This window comes from Simochromis diagramma, unplaced genomic scaffold, assembly GCF_900408965.1.
Source record: "Simochromis diagramma unplaced genomic scaffold, fSimDia1.1 OVJJ01000419.1, whole genome shotgun sequence".
NCBI classification, from domain to species: domain Eukaryota; kingdom Metazoa; phylum Chordata; class Actinopteri; order Cichliformes; family Cichlidae; genus Simochromis; species Simochromis diagramma.
Window position 1 is genome coordinate 947350 of NW_024387244.1, and position 12725 is coordinate 960074.

Below are 12725 nucleotides of genomic sequence, written 5' to 3' on the forward strand. Positions count from 1 at the left end.
TCACAGAAAAGCCTCAGCCTGCTAAAATCGACTCCTCGGATTGAATTACAGAGCTGAGGCTGAGCAACGAGAGCTGGTGCTATCAGGCTGGGGATACCCACCTAGTGTGGAGCTGAACATCTGTCAGCACAGGCATCAACGTGTTTATTCACCGCCTATTTTTAGGACCAGAGAATAAATCACCGTGTCAGTCATTAGTCTGAACACTGTACTAAATGTTCGCTGCAGTTAAAGCTCGGCATGTTGCCTTTTTTTAAAGACGCTGAGCATCTGTTCCTCTGCCTTGATGAGGAAATGAGGAAGTGACACGGCTGACCAGACTTTGATGCAGCTCCTAACCAGAGTCTGGCTGCTGAGAAAAAGGAAGGACATGCTAGTGGTTGCAAGTTTCAGCCCATATACACACAGTGAACATAGGAAGGCCCATGTGACGCGGTAGAAAAGTAAAGAGGAAGACGCAGCGCTGTAGAGAAGAAAAGCAAAACACTCATTTGATTGCTCCAGTATTTTTCAAAAGGCTCCAACACACACACACACACACACACACACACACACGGTGTTACTTACCCTCTGACCACGCCGCTCTCCAGATAATTAACCTGGATGAATTTGCCAAAGCGGCTGGAGTTGTTGTTGTGGGCTGTCTTGGCGTTCCCAAAGGCCTGGAAGAGAGAAGAGGATTAAAGTCAACTACACAGAGCGCATCGATCTAACCAATCAACGATTTAGCCCAATGTTCTGGTCAAATAATGAGAAAAAATGAATTTAAGTGGTTAAAACTGCAGTCGGACTTGTGTACAGGAGAAGACATCAGAACACACAGCACTACCAAAGTCATTTAAACCTCTGCAGCTTTTCTTTAAACTGTTAACCTTCAAGCCATCAGTGGAATCAGGACCTTTGCTGAAGTCACAACAACAACCCTCAGTAACTACAAAGAGGCTGCACAGTCTTGGGTTAAACCTTGTTTTGAAGCTGAAACCGTAGAAGCGGGTGGGAGTGAGTGGGGTAAGCATCTGCAACTCATCTGAATTTGCCCTTTTCTTACTCTCATTGAATCGCTCTTTGCACCTCCTCGGGGTCAATGTGTGTGAGAAAGCTTAGGTCAGTAATGATAAATGAGGCTGGGGCAGACCCTCTGTACGGCCGTGTCACACCAACGTTTCTCTCCAGGTCTCGGGCCAATTGCAACCCAGCCAGAGGCGCAACGACCCCAGGCTTACCCAGCCTCTCTGAGGCGCCTTGTTTATTGCACGGATACGTTACGAGAATAGCACGTTTTCCCCCTCTTCATGATGAGATGTTCACATGGTCACACACAAACACAAAACAAGGCCACCACAGGGGAAGTTGACTCAATGCATGTTAAATAGGAAGTACATTCTGTTTTGTAAGGCGGTCGCAGGGTGAATTTGATACACTGGTGTCGGGGAAGATTGGGAAAAAAGACTGCAAGTGCGCGCACACGTGCACACACACACGCACGCGCGCACACACGCACGCGCACACATGTGCACACACACGCGCACGCACGCACGTGCACACGCACGCACACGTGCACGCACACGCACACATGTGCACACACACGTGCACGCACACATGTGCACACACGACTGAGATTCCTTAGGATGAACCGTTGACCCATTTTCTTTTCTCCTGCACATTTACACCCCTTGTGCTTCAGCTCTGTCCGTGCGCGCTCATCTGCTCTTTTTTGTTCTTTAAGCAAGAACAACTTTGATCAATTTTTATGTTTTAGTGCAAAAAAAGAACTCAAAATGTGATTTTAATATTGCCTTGAAGGAAGTGAGGGAAGAGTTGTTACTTGTTGATGGATGATGAAAGATGCTCGTGTGTGTGTGTGTGTGTGTGTGTGTGTGTGTGTGTGTGTGTGTGTGTGTGTGTGTGTGTGTGTGTGTGAGTGAGTGAGTGAGTGAGTGAGAGAGAGAGAGACCAGAACAGTCTGCAGCTCTGAACTTGCTCAGACGGGGCCTCCACTCACCCACTCACGAAGGTTTTTCCCCTTTTTTCTGCACATACAATTTATCCAAGCTGTCTGCTTGTTCAGATCAACCATGCAATTGTTTTTATTCTGTTTGCTTAAGTGGTTTTCTTTCCATTTCTTCTATTCCCTATATGAAGGTCAGTAAATGTGTTCGGTGTCCAGCACCAAACCCTGGGAAATCTGTGCAGGACCCAGGCTGCTGCACTGAGGGAATTCTAAACATGTCGCAGCATCATTCGTATTCAAACATGCCCTTCATCAGATCGTCTGACTGGTTTGAAGCGCAGCAGGTATGGGGAAATACAGCAGCCGTTTCGCTGCACGTTGTCTATGGAAAGACGAGGCCTAATAGGAACTCTTACGCAATATGGTTTGCCCTCAACAAGTTCATAAAAGAAGCAGAAAAAGAACGAGGCGGAAAAAAGGCACAACTAGGTGAAAGGGACCTTGGCAATCTACAGCGAGTGCACGCGCTGCATACAGAGAGCTTTCAGCCCACTTCTGTGTGTTTAGTCATTTATTTTAAATGACAACAGACAACATCCAAAGTATGAACTCCAGATGTGAATAGACAAAGCAGACAGACATTTAGATAAGCATTCAGAGTGGTTGTAATGTGTTTTTGTCCTTTCTCACATTCAAGCTTTAATATTGGTGAAACGATTCACCTGATATGAACCGTTTAAAAACATGATGTGGTTTCGACAGGTCGCGAAATCTGCTGTCAGTGACTGGACGTCAAATATCTTTGGGACTTATCCTATGTTAGCTTCAGCAGAGCCAGACAGGTACCTTTAAAGGTTAATCAGCTCCATAGAGAATGGAATTTTAAAACAGTCCCTCAGAAATGAAAAACATTTTATGCAATTCCCAGAAGATTTCTCACCTGGAATTATGTTTTCATATGAATTTGTGACGTCAGCTGGGAAGTTTCCGTTAGCACTGATGAACTGACCGAGCGGTGAGACTTCGGCGCCATCACAGGTTTTTCAGTGATACTGTGCAGCTAATAAAAACAGCAAATCTGAAAGTATCGTGGAGATGTGAGAAACCTGAAAGCGATCTATGGGGAAACATACGCGGAGACCGAGTCATCACACAGCGCACATTTCTCACTGATTTCGACCCGCAGAGAGCCGGTTTCACTGGCATCCAACTCCCCGTACATTCCCACTTTATCAGAGCCAGACCTACCAGTCTGAAGACTCACATCCCTATTTAGACAAGCTCGTCCCACCCACACACACACACACACACACACACACACACACACCCACCCACCCCTGGGGGAGTGTCTTTCACTGTGCAGTTTATGAGCAGTTTGTCTCAACAAGCGAGTGTGACATGATATAATTTAAACACAGCTTAAACTTGAGATGTAGTGAAAGCCTGCATAAACATGAGGAAACCAAAACAAAAGAAAACCCAGCGTGGAGGGAAAGTTTGATTTTGCACAAGATTGGATGTTTTGTGACTTTGCTGCCCTGAAAGTTGTTGTATTTCCCCATTTTCTGCATAGTTTTAGCGTGCACACTGACGCCAAAGCCGAACGTTAAGACAACTTTGTAATCAGTGAAGATGTGTCCCGGAGCATCGCTGCATCCTTTCAGGTTTTGCAGTTCAAAAGAGCTTCAGTTAAAGTTTCCACAGGCGCTGCCAAGGCCCTGACACCGACACCTCGCTACAGCAACTGCCAGTTCCCACATTCACAGCGGACAACGGCAGTCACTCATGCAGAAATGACTCAAACTGCTAGGTGGACATGTTTACTCGTTTGGCAGCAGAAAGTTTAAACTAAAAACTATATCTGTCATGTTTTTGAAGCCTTAGACACACTCATCTATTACTGGTTACATTGGAAAACCAAGCAGCAGGGATCTATATCATCGCTGGCATAACGCTGAGGCGAGGCCGATCGGTGCTTAGAGACAAAATAATCGCTTTGTTGTTGACATGAATGTGAGAAATGCTTTGGAGAGATCACATGATGTTGGCAGCGATTGAATCCAACCACATCTCTGCACAGTTCTTGCTCTAAGCTTGGCTTCAGGCTGCCAATATATCCCACTGACTACGCTTAAACCCTTCGAGCTCGCCTGAACCGCCGACAACGAACGGATTCTTTCAAGCATCACAACGCCGTCGACGTCAGAAACAAATACTTCCATCTCCTGTAATCTTTCTAGACAAAACAAACACAATGATGCCGGTTTGGACAGAGAAAAGTTGTAGAAGTAATTTGTGGGAGTTTTCTAATTAGATTTATTGATTATTACAACAATCGCACACAGAAATGGCAACTTATGCTTTTAAAAAGTAGGGGAATTATCACCTGGCAGCTACACAGCACTAAATCAATTCCTGGATGCATGGTGGTAATAAAGCGGTGGTGGTAGTCGTGGTCGAGGGGAAAAAGTAATTGCTTCAGTATGCAAAGGCTGATTGTAACAAATTCTCCCTATTATTAGCAAAGCCTGGAAAGCAAATCAGAAACTGACAGAAACCAACTTAAAAGCTAAATGATGGAGTTTTGCTCTGGTGTAAAAAGTCATTTTTAACTCTAAACCATCTGCGCCCAACTTAAGTTTCACAATAAACTGCACAACTGTCTATATTTTAGGAACAGGATCTAAAAATACTGGCACCTCCGTAGAAGCACAGGCATACTGAATCTGCAAGCAGGAACCGCTACCACGAGAGGAACCAACCGGCGGGGTCACGAGGAGTCATTCTGCACAATCCATGAAGGAGGAAACGGGCACACACGACTTTTTCTCAGATTCTCATTTAGTGCAAGAATGTCAGCAATTCTGATCTTTGTGAAGTGTGTTTAGTCTGAACTAGGGTTAAGTGACGAGCGCAGCCGCCGAGTCGGTCGTGGAAACGGCAACAAGCGGTGATGACGAAGGAGGCGCAGAGTTAAAGGATGCATCAGCGGGAACATCGTTTCAGTCTGCTGCGCGGGAGCATTTTGTGCTCTCCAAAGATGACGGCGGATAAACTGAGCGCGCTACCACTGTGCAACACGTGGGGCTCATGCTATCGGCGGCACGGCACCTACGGAGACATCGCCACGGTGTGTTTACTGGCAGCGCAAGGAAGACAGCCGGGTAGGAAAGAACAACGTCTACTCCCTGCAGCTTTTAAACAGTCAGGGCTAAAAGCTACAATAAAAGCAGGAGTGTGGGAGGTTTCACAGCTGAGGATGCAGCCTAAAGCTGCTGCAAAGCATTCAGGGTATCAATGAAGTAACAATATCCCCTCCAGATGACGCTTCAGACACAATGAGGAATTTTTACCACACCACGTGGAGCTCTTACTAGAGTAACCTCTGACCCTAACCTGCAGAACCACTGAAAGTTTTCTGTTTACATCGGAGCAGAGATGGACCGTGTCACTCTGCAGGCTCGGCCACACACGTTAGCGTCTCGCTGACGCGCCGACAAACGGTGACGGAATGGAAATGAAGGGCGAAAGCACATCCCTGTTATTACAGACGAAACAACAACACAACAAATGCAATCAATGCAGCAGCTGAACTGGGGCGTCAGATTGTGTGTCTCAGTAAAACAGGCTCCTGTTTGTCCACTGAAGCACAGCAGCCAGCCGTGCCCTGAAAACTGAGCAGGAGAAGCTGGAATGGCCTGTTCACAAGCACGTGACAGGCTGGAGCGCTATGTAGAACAGCAGGAGAGTCTCATGCACAGAAACTATGTCAAGGATACTGGAGAACCTAATTAAGGTTCTCAAACCTCTGAAGGGTACAATGACTGATGAGCACAGAAACCTATCAGCCCTTTGCAGAAGGTTATATTGAAATCCACGACAGCCCCACCATCACAGAGCTACAGTCCTGGAAGGCAGACGCAAAGATCTGCTCTAAAGCCAGAGTGCTGCTCCCACCTCAGAGCCTTTTTGGGTCCATCTAAAACAATAGATGTGAGTCGGCAAGGCTGATTCATCGGACTGAAAGGTGACATTAAGCAGGACATGAAGTGAAAAGGTTCAAGAGGTATGTTAAAGTTTTCATGCACCAGCTTTGCTCCTCTCGTGGTTTGGTGTTTTACCAGATTGGAGTCATTTTAAGCCACTCCACCCATGTCTAGATGGGGACCACATCAAACCCCAGCCTGTGGTGTGGTCACAACACACGAATAGACCCTGAAGTGGCACAGCTGACATGTAGCAGTACATGTCAGCTGTGTGCGGACTGCAGGGCGAAGCATGTTCTGCTTTTCAGCAAGATGCTGAACGGTATGATTACAGGAGGCCTCTACATACGTGTGTGTTTATAGGACGGCTGACTCATGGGCTGGCACTGCGACTTAATCACAGTAATGCCAGCTTTCCCCAGACTCACACACAATGCCACCCAGCCTGAATAACTACTCATAAGCAAGAGATAAACAATGGATCAGCAGATGCAATAGCCTCCTCTGCACTTCCTGAACTACAATACAATACTCTGGCCTGCCCACACCCCTCAAGACTCTGAGCTAACAGTAGACAGAGCTACCGCTGCTACTTCCCATGTCGTAGCGACTTCCTGTTTGGTGCTTCGGGATAACAGGAACTTCCTGTCTGAAAGCGTGAGCGTGGCAGGAGGAGGCTTAGGATCTGAAAAAGGCACATGTGCTTAAGTAAGATGTTAAGCTTCCAGCACAGAGCTTTATATTACATAACCAACAGGCCACCTATATTCACGCCTTTATTTAAACTGTTCAACATTTCTCAACTAATTTCTTTGAATATGTGTCACATTTTAAAACGACCACATTTAGAAGAGAGAGCGACAGGTGAAACGTTCAGCTGGTACTTTCACTAAAAATAAATAAAAAAAACTAGAATTCCACTCGAACGCCGATCTGTGCCCTTCTTAGACGGGCTGATTGTGCGATTAATCGCACAACGACCCACATTACTCATCACATAATTGCATCAAAAGACACCGAGGCCACAAAAAGACAGCTATTTGCCATAACTGCCAGTTGTTGTCCACACCGTACGGTCCAATACAAGCTAAGCCAGCACATATTCCACGATAATAACTGTATGATTATTAGTGTGATGACAGAGCGGTGCAGCCTTGTGCGTCTGTAGGAATTCACTCACTTTCAGAGGCAGCTTCAATTAGAAGAACTGAAGTTCTGCTGGTTTCATTATCCATTGTGTATTACAGCCAGCACACATCCTGTTGCTACTTACAGTGCTGAACATATTCATTAGACCACCTGTTGTAAAAACACATTTTTCTGTTTAGGAATGCAAGTAAATAACTGATTTGGTATCTAAAAATAACAATGTGCTTTACTATTTTTCTATAAATTCACACATGGCAAAAATTCTATTTTAGCATTAAACATTAGGATCTTGCACTCACTAGTGGACTGACTATTAGAGAAACAACATTTATGACATAACTAAGGAATAATGGAGTCTCTCATATCAGGAGCTTTCATCTGCATGAGAAAACAAACTGTTTGCACAGCGTTGCCTGGCTTTCTCTGCATCCGTCTGCCGGACCACGATTGACTCAATCATGCTTTTATCCTGAGCAAGCTGCTTAACTGCTAATATGCTTGTGTTGTTGAAATGAAAAGTATTCAGCAAAGTGTTGCAATGGACTGGAAACTGTTTGTATTATCACTTTTTTTTAAAATAACTGAGAGACTTTAATTCTCTTTCCAGCATGCATGAATCTGCACCAGAATATAATCAAAATATTTTGTCTGTTCTAAAGTTTAAAGCTGCATATTTCACCCTCTCGGGACTATAAGATCATTCTTAACCACAGCTTTCAAACGCACAGTTCTCCTATATGAAAGCCAGCTTGCTTAAACAGAGCCAGGCCCTACTGCCAAAAAAAGAAAAAGATGGCTTTAAAGTCTGGCAAAAGAAAACAAAGAAGCCAAAAGAACCACGTAAGAGAGGCTCAACCAGTCGAACCGGTTCACGAGTGGAAGCACAGCTTTATTGCTTTTCTGCAGCTTGAAGCTTTTATTTGTTCCATTATTTTCAGGACAGAGGCTGAAAAATTAAAGAACAGAGCAGCATATAGAAAAAGGGGGGCGCTAAGTAGGACAGGAGCTTTGCAGATGGTTTCAGGTTGTGGCCATTCATTCTGCCAGCAACAGCACGCAGCCAGCACCACACATGATGATCTCACCTCGTCAAAATGTGGGCCGGACCTTTAGGCCTCCCCTATAGCTCGATGACACACACGTGTTCGGATACACAGTCACACACTTTCCACTGCTGTAACCTGACCAGCCTCCAAAAAAGGAACCAAATTAAATCCTTTTGTAAAAATTCCTCCATTTGGGCAAAAACACTAAAAATAGTATAGAACCCTGTAACGACGTCGACAGAGCCGTGAGCGCTACGAACCTTAAAACGACCAGAACTTCTACACTCATTACTTAGGTTTTGGTTCATCCAGCTCAAACACAACCTGACTAAAGTAAAAGAGATGATGAATAATCACTCAGGCTGAAAGGGTGAGTGACCAGATTACTGAGGCCAGATTCTTCTTGTAAAACAATAAAGAGGAGGAACTATTACGCTATGACAGTTTAGTTATTAAGAATTCTTGGATGAACGGTCGTCTGTGGGTCACGGGGTTAAGGCAAAGGCTCTGACTTGGCCGTTTCCTAAAATCCCTTCTTTGTCAAAAATCACCTTATTGATTTACTTCTATGCTTTGTGTCATTATGTTGGTGACTCACCCAAACACTCCTAAGCTTCTGGGTTTGGACTGCTGCTCTGACAATCTGTAAATGTTTGGATTAGAGCTGGGCGATAGAACGATAACGATATGTATTGCGAAATAAATTTTTCTCGATAGAAAAAGTTAACTATTGCGATAGGCCTCATCTCTCTTGTCCTCTTAAAAAGAAGAACAGCCAATCCAAATTAAGTAGCGCAGAGCCGAACCAATCACAGCCGTAGTGTCACGTCACGTGACTTGTTACGTACAGCACAAGTGCCAAGCCGCACATGTGTATTTGTTTGGGAAGCAGCCAGCCGCCGTGGCGTCCGGGTAATGGTGGAAATGAGTGCGCCGACTAGAGAAAAATCAACCAAGAGCGTGACCGAAGGTTACTGAAGAGAAAACAGATGACTGTTCCAACGCCGGAGAGATTGTTGAACGGAAGAGCCACAGAAGTCCCGTAGTGTGAAGGTATTTCGGCTATTTCAAGTCTGACAAAAAACAGAGCAGCCACTGTAAATGTGCCGAAAGCAAGTCTGGAAATACAATAAAGCGGTGCAGCTCAGTCTCTGACTGGAAGCGCTGATTCGTCATTCGGCTTTTGTCAGACTAAAGTAACTGTTACAACGGTTTGAAAAGCTCAGCTATACAACAAGGAGAGATTGAGAATTTCCTTTTAGTTCTCAGTTTATTTGATATTGACAAAAGTTAGTCAGTTTTGTCTGTTCTTCTGTAAAACAAACTAAGATTTATTTTTAGAATTAATATTTTGTTTCTAAGTGGAACTGACAGTTTAGTCTGTTTCGTTTGTTCTATTTTGAAACTTAAACGCTTTAGCGGCTGCCTTTTGTGTAGTTTGCAATATTTGCCTTTATTTATCTGAAAAAGTCTCATGTTTCTTAAGTACATCTACCCTGTTGAACTTATTATGGGAAATAAATATTTAAATCAAAACAAGCTGCTGATTATTTCACATTTTACTTGTGAGCAACGGCACATTTAAATCTTACAAATATAGTTATTTGGCTTATATCGTGATAGATATCGTTATCGCCTGAAATGAAAAAAACATATCGCAATATGAAAAAATCTTATATCGCCCAGCTCTAGTTTGGATGCAATTTTTAATACTTATTCCTTGAAAGACGGCGAGACATCAAGTCTGTAGAAGGAGAGCCCGAGTAGCCAAACCACGATGCTGCCTCCGCCGTGCTTCACAGCTGGGTGAGATCCTCCAAACATCTTTGTACATTTTTGCCACAAGTTCGACTTTTGTCTCATCTGTCCAAAGAGAATTGTGATGCGGGACAGCCAGGTGGCCGTTTGTGCCACGGTGGTTTCCTTTGTGGTCTCCTAACACCAGTGTTTTTTTCCCCCATACTGGCCAGACCAACAAGTATTTCAGCAAGCTGCAGATATTTTTATTCATGAGGTTTTTCATGTTTAAAGAACACCTTCTTACAAATTAACTGCATTTTCTACAGAAAAGTTTCAGCTATCGTTGTAACACTTTTTCTAAGACCCTTCCTAAGTTGTTGCGCCAGCACACCTCACACATTCAACCTCATGTCCTTAATTGGAACAAACAACTACAAGAAGCTTTTAGAGAAGTCGTTAGCACAGAGATCAACTCAACAATTCAGCCTGGACTGCATGTTCGCCGTGTGCCTGGTACGCCTGCAACCTATAGACGCGCACATTAAGGTAACAGGTGATCTGAAACTGGCCACCTTCCTCTATTAGCCTCATATCCTGCCACCTGCCCTGAATTTGATAAGCAGGAGAAAAATGGATGCATGGCATTTGGCCCATATTTAATAAGTAAATACTGCAGAAATCCAAAGGGTTCCCATTACATTTGTGTGGTATTGGTATACAGGGAACGTTTGATTTCTGAGTAAAGAACATTTGCTTCATGTCAGCCGTCTCAGCCGTTTTCACATGAAGAGTCTTTCAGCAGGCTAACGCTAAGGAGAAAACCTTAAAAACACTAAAGTTTCCACGTCTCTAAGTAAAACCCATCTTTAGCTGCTGTAATGATGCCAAGAGGAAATGCACAGCTGGTCAATATCCCGGGCGATTGCGTGACGGGTCCCAGATGCAACCCAACCCGATCGCCATTTCCTCCGCTGACCAGGCCAGTAAAGGCCAAACTCGTCTCCCTGTCTGGCCCTGCAACCACAGCTCTGGACTGACATAGCACACACGCATTGCATTCTGGGAGTAAACGGCAGAGAGGCACCGTGTTTGCCAGAGGGACCAGAACTCTGCTGATTGAAGGGGAAAAGCCTCTGCTGCCTCCTCCCCTTCTTCCCTCAACCTGCCATCCAGAACCAAAGACTCTGACAGAGTGACACACATCAAGGGACCCAGGCTGCGCTCATTCAAATGCATCTGAATAAAGCAGCAGCAGTTCTGTGAGGAAGAGCTCGAATACTGAGTCAGGGGTGGCGTCAGAGATGGGACAGATGATAGATGAACACACTGAGATACTGCAAGTTATGGCAAACCCTCTGTTCTTGCCATTCAGCCAACAGCTTGTGGCCAGTTCTTGTTAAACTTCTTTTTTTACTTAGTTCTGTTTCCAAGCAGTGCGTGCTCTACAGATTTACTTTCAGAGATCGGGGTGGGGGGTTCGCTTCTCTGCACCATTTTGTGCTCTGAATAAACCACATTCCACATGCGGCTGTTCTGACTAGAGGTTTATTTTTAGCCCCACTTCTGCAACATTAAAACTGAAAAATATGTAGAGATTTACTTCCAAATCAGGACCGAGAGTAATCGCTTCCCCACTCTGACGAAGGCTATCAAACTAAAAACAAGTAGTGGGATTTCTGCTTTTTGTCTACTTGGCATTTAGGTGAATGTGCAGCAGGGCTTTCCAGCCTGAAATCTCATTGCAGCCGCAGACAGAAGCTTTTTATCTGTCATCTGCACACAGCATCATGGTGAATTCAGTCGATGCTGCAGGGCTAACACACTGTGGAAAATATTCAAAGCTGACTTAATCTACAAAATACAATGTAAGACAACACTCACTGCTTATAAGAGAGTACAAAGAGACGCAGTGATGTGAATGCTGAAAATGACTTGACAATAATAATGCTGCTCGAGGTCTGACCAGAGGTAAATTCTTCCATATGTGAAAGTGGAGGAGACCCCGTTTCTCATTACGCCGATGAAAAATAAACAAAACCAAGTCGACTCTGTTCTTTGCCACGTAGCTCCGAGTTTCAGCTCGAGCAGAGGCAACAGCTGCACGTTATGCTGCAGCGCTTTGTTAAAACAATGTAAAAGTAGGCAGCTGTTAGCGTTTACCTACATATTTGCACGATTTATGTTTTTTAAACTGTGATAGCAGCCTGACGGACAGAAGACTTCGTGTAATGAGCTCAAAAGTGGACATTTGAATATGTGCATGCATGTCGTGCAGTTCATCTGATTAGCACCGCCCTTTCCTGTCCTGAGACGCGCTGTTCAAAGACCCGGCCACGCCTCTGTGCTGTTTTTATACTATGGAAAATTCTTTTTTTTAATCATTCGTAATTACCCACCAGCGACTTACGCCAAGTGTTACGTTTCACTTCGTTTATCGTTTTTGTTCAGTCTCAGCTGTCAGCGGTTGTAGAGCGAGTCAGTACAAGTATCCAGTTTCTCACAGCAGAAAGCAGGAACACGTACGGTCACCTGACCGAAACTTTGACAGAAGTCCGTTTGGTCAAAGTTTAGCTCCAAATTAAACGGGCACATATTTCTCCTGTCAAAGACAGAAGTCAGAGAAAAGCTGCGTTTTACCTTCAGCTACGTAAACCAGCACTGCAAATGTAATCGAAATCATCTGTGCGCTCAAAAGCAGATAGGAAACCAATACAAAGCCTTTTATCTTGCCTGGCTTCCCACAGCATTTTCAAAGGCAATGAAGCAACATGATGGTGTTAATAAAGCAACTTCCCTTTTTTTCATTTCTTCTTTCTTTACCTGCTTCTTTCTTTATGCCACAGACATTTACAC

The 12725-nt window shown here is 44.4% G+C and overlaps 1 protein-coding gene across 8 annotated transcripts in view; it reads right to left on the minus strand.

Moving 5' to 3' along the window:
* The window catches only part of LOC120747299 (unconventional myosin-IXb), a 52757-nt gene that overhangs the window by 19235 nt on the left and 20797 nt on the right, over window positions 1-12725 (minus strand). For all 8 annotated transcript variants that reach the window (XM_040053069.1, XM_040053068.1, XM_040053070.1 and 5 more), the window contains exon 5: window positions 568-662. In XM_040053069.1, the coding sequence (XP_039909003.1) occupies window positions 568-662 (95 nt within the window). The remainder of the gene's footprint in view (window positions 1-567; window positions 663-12725) is intronic.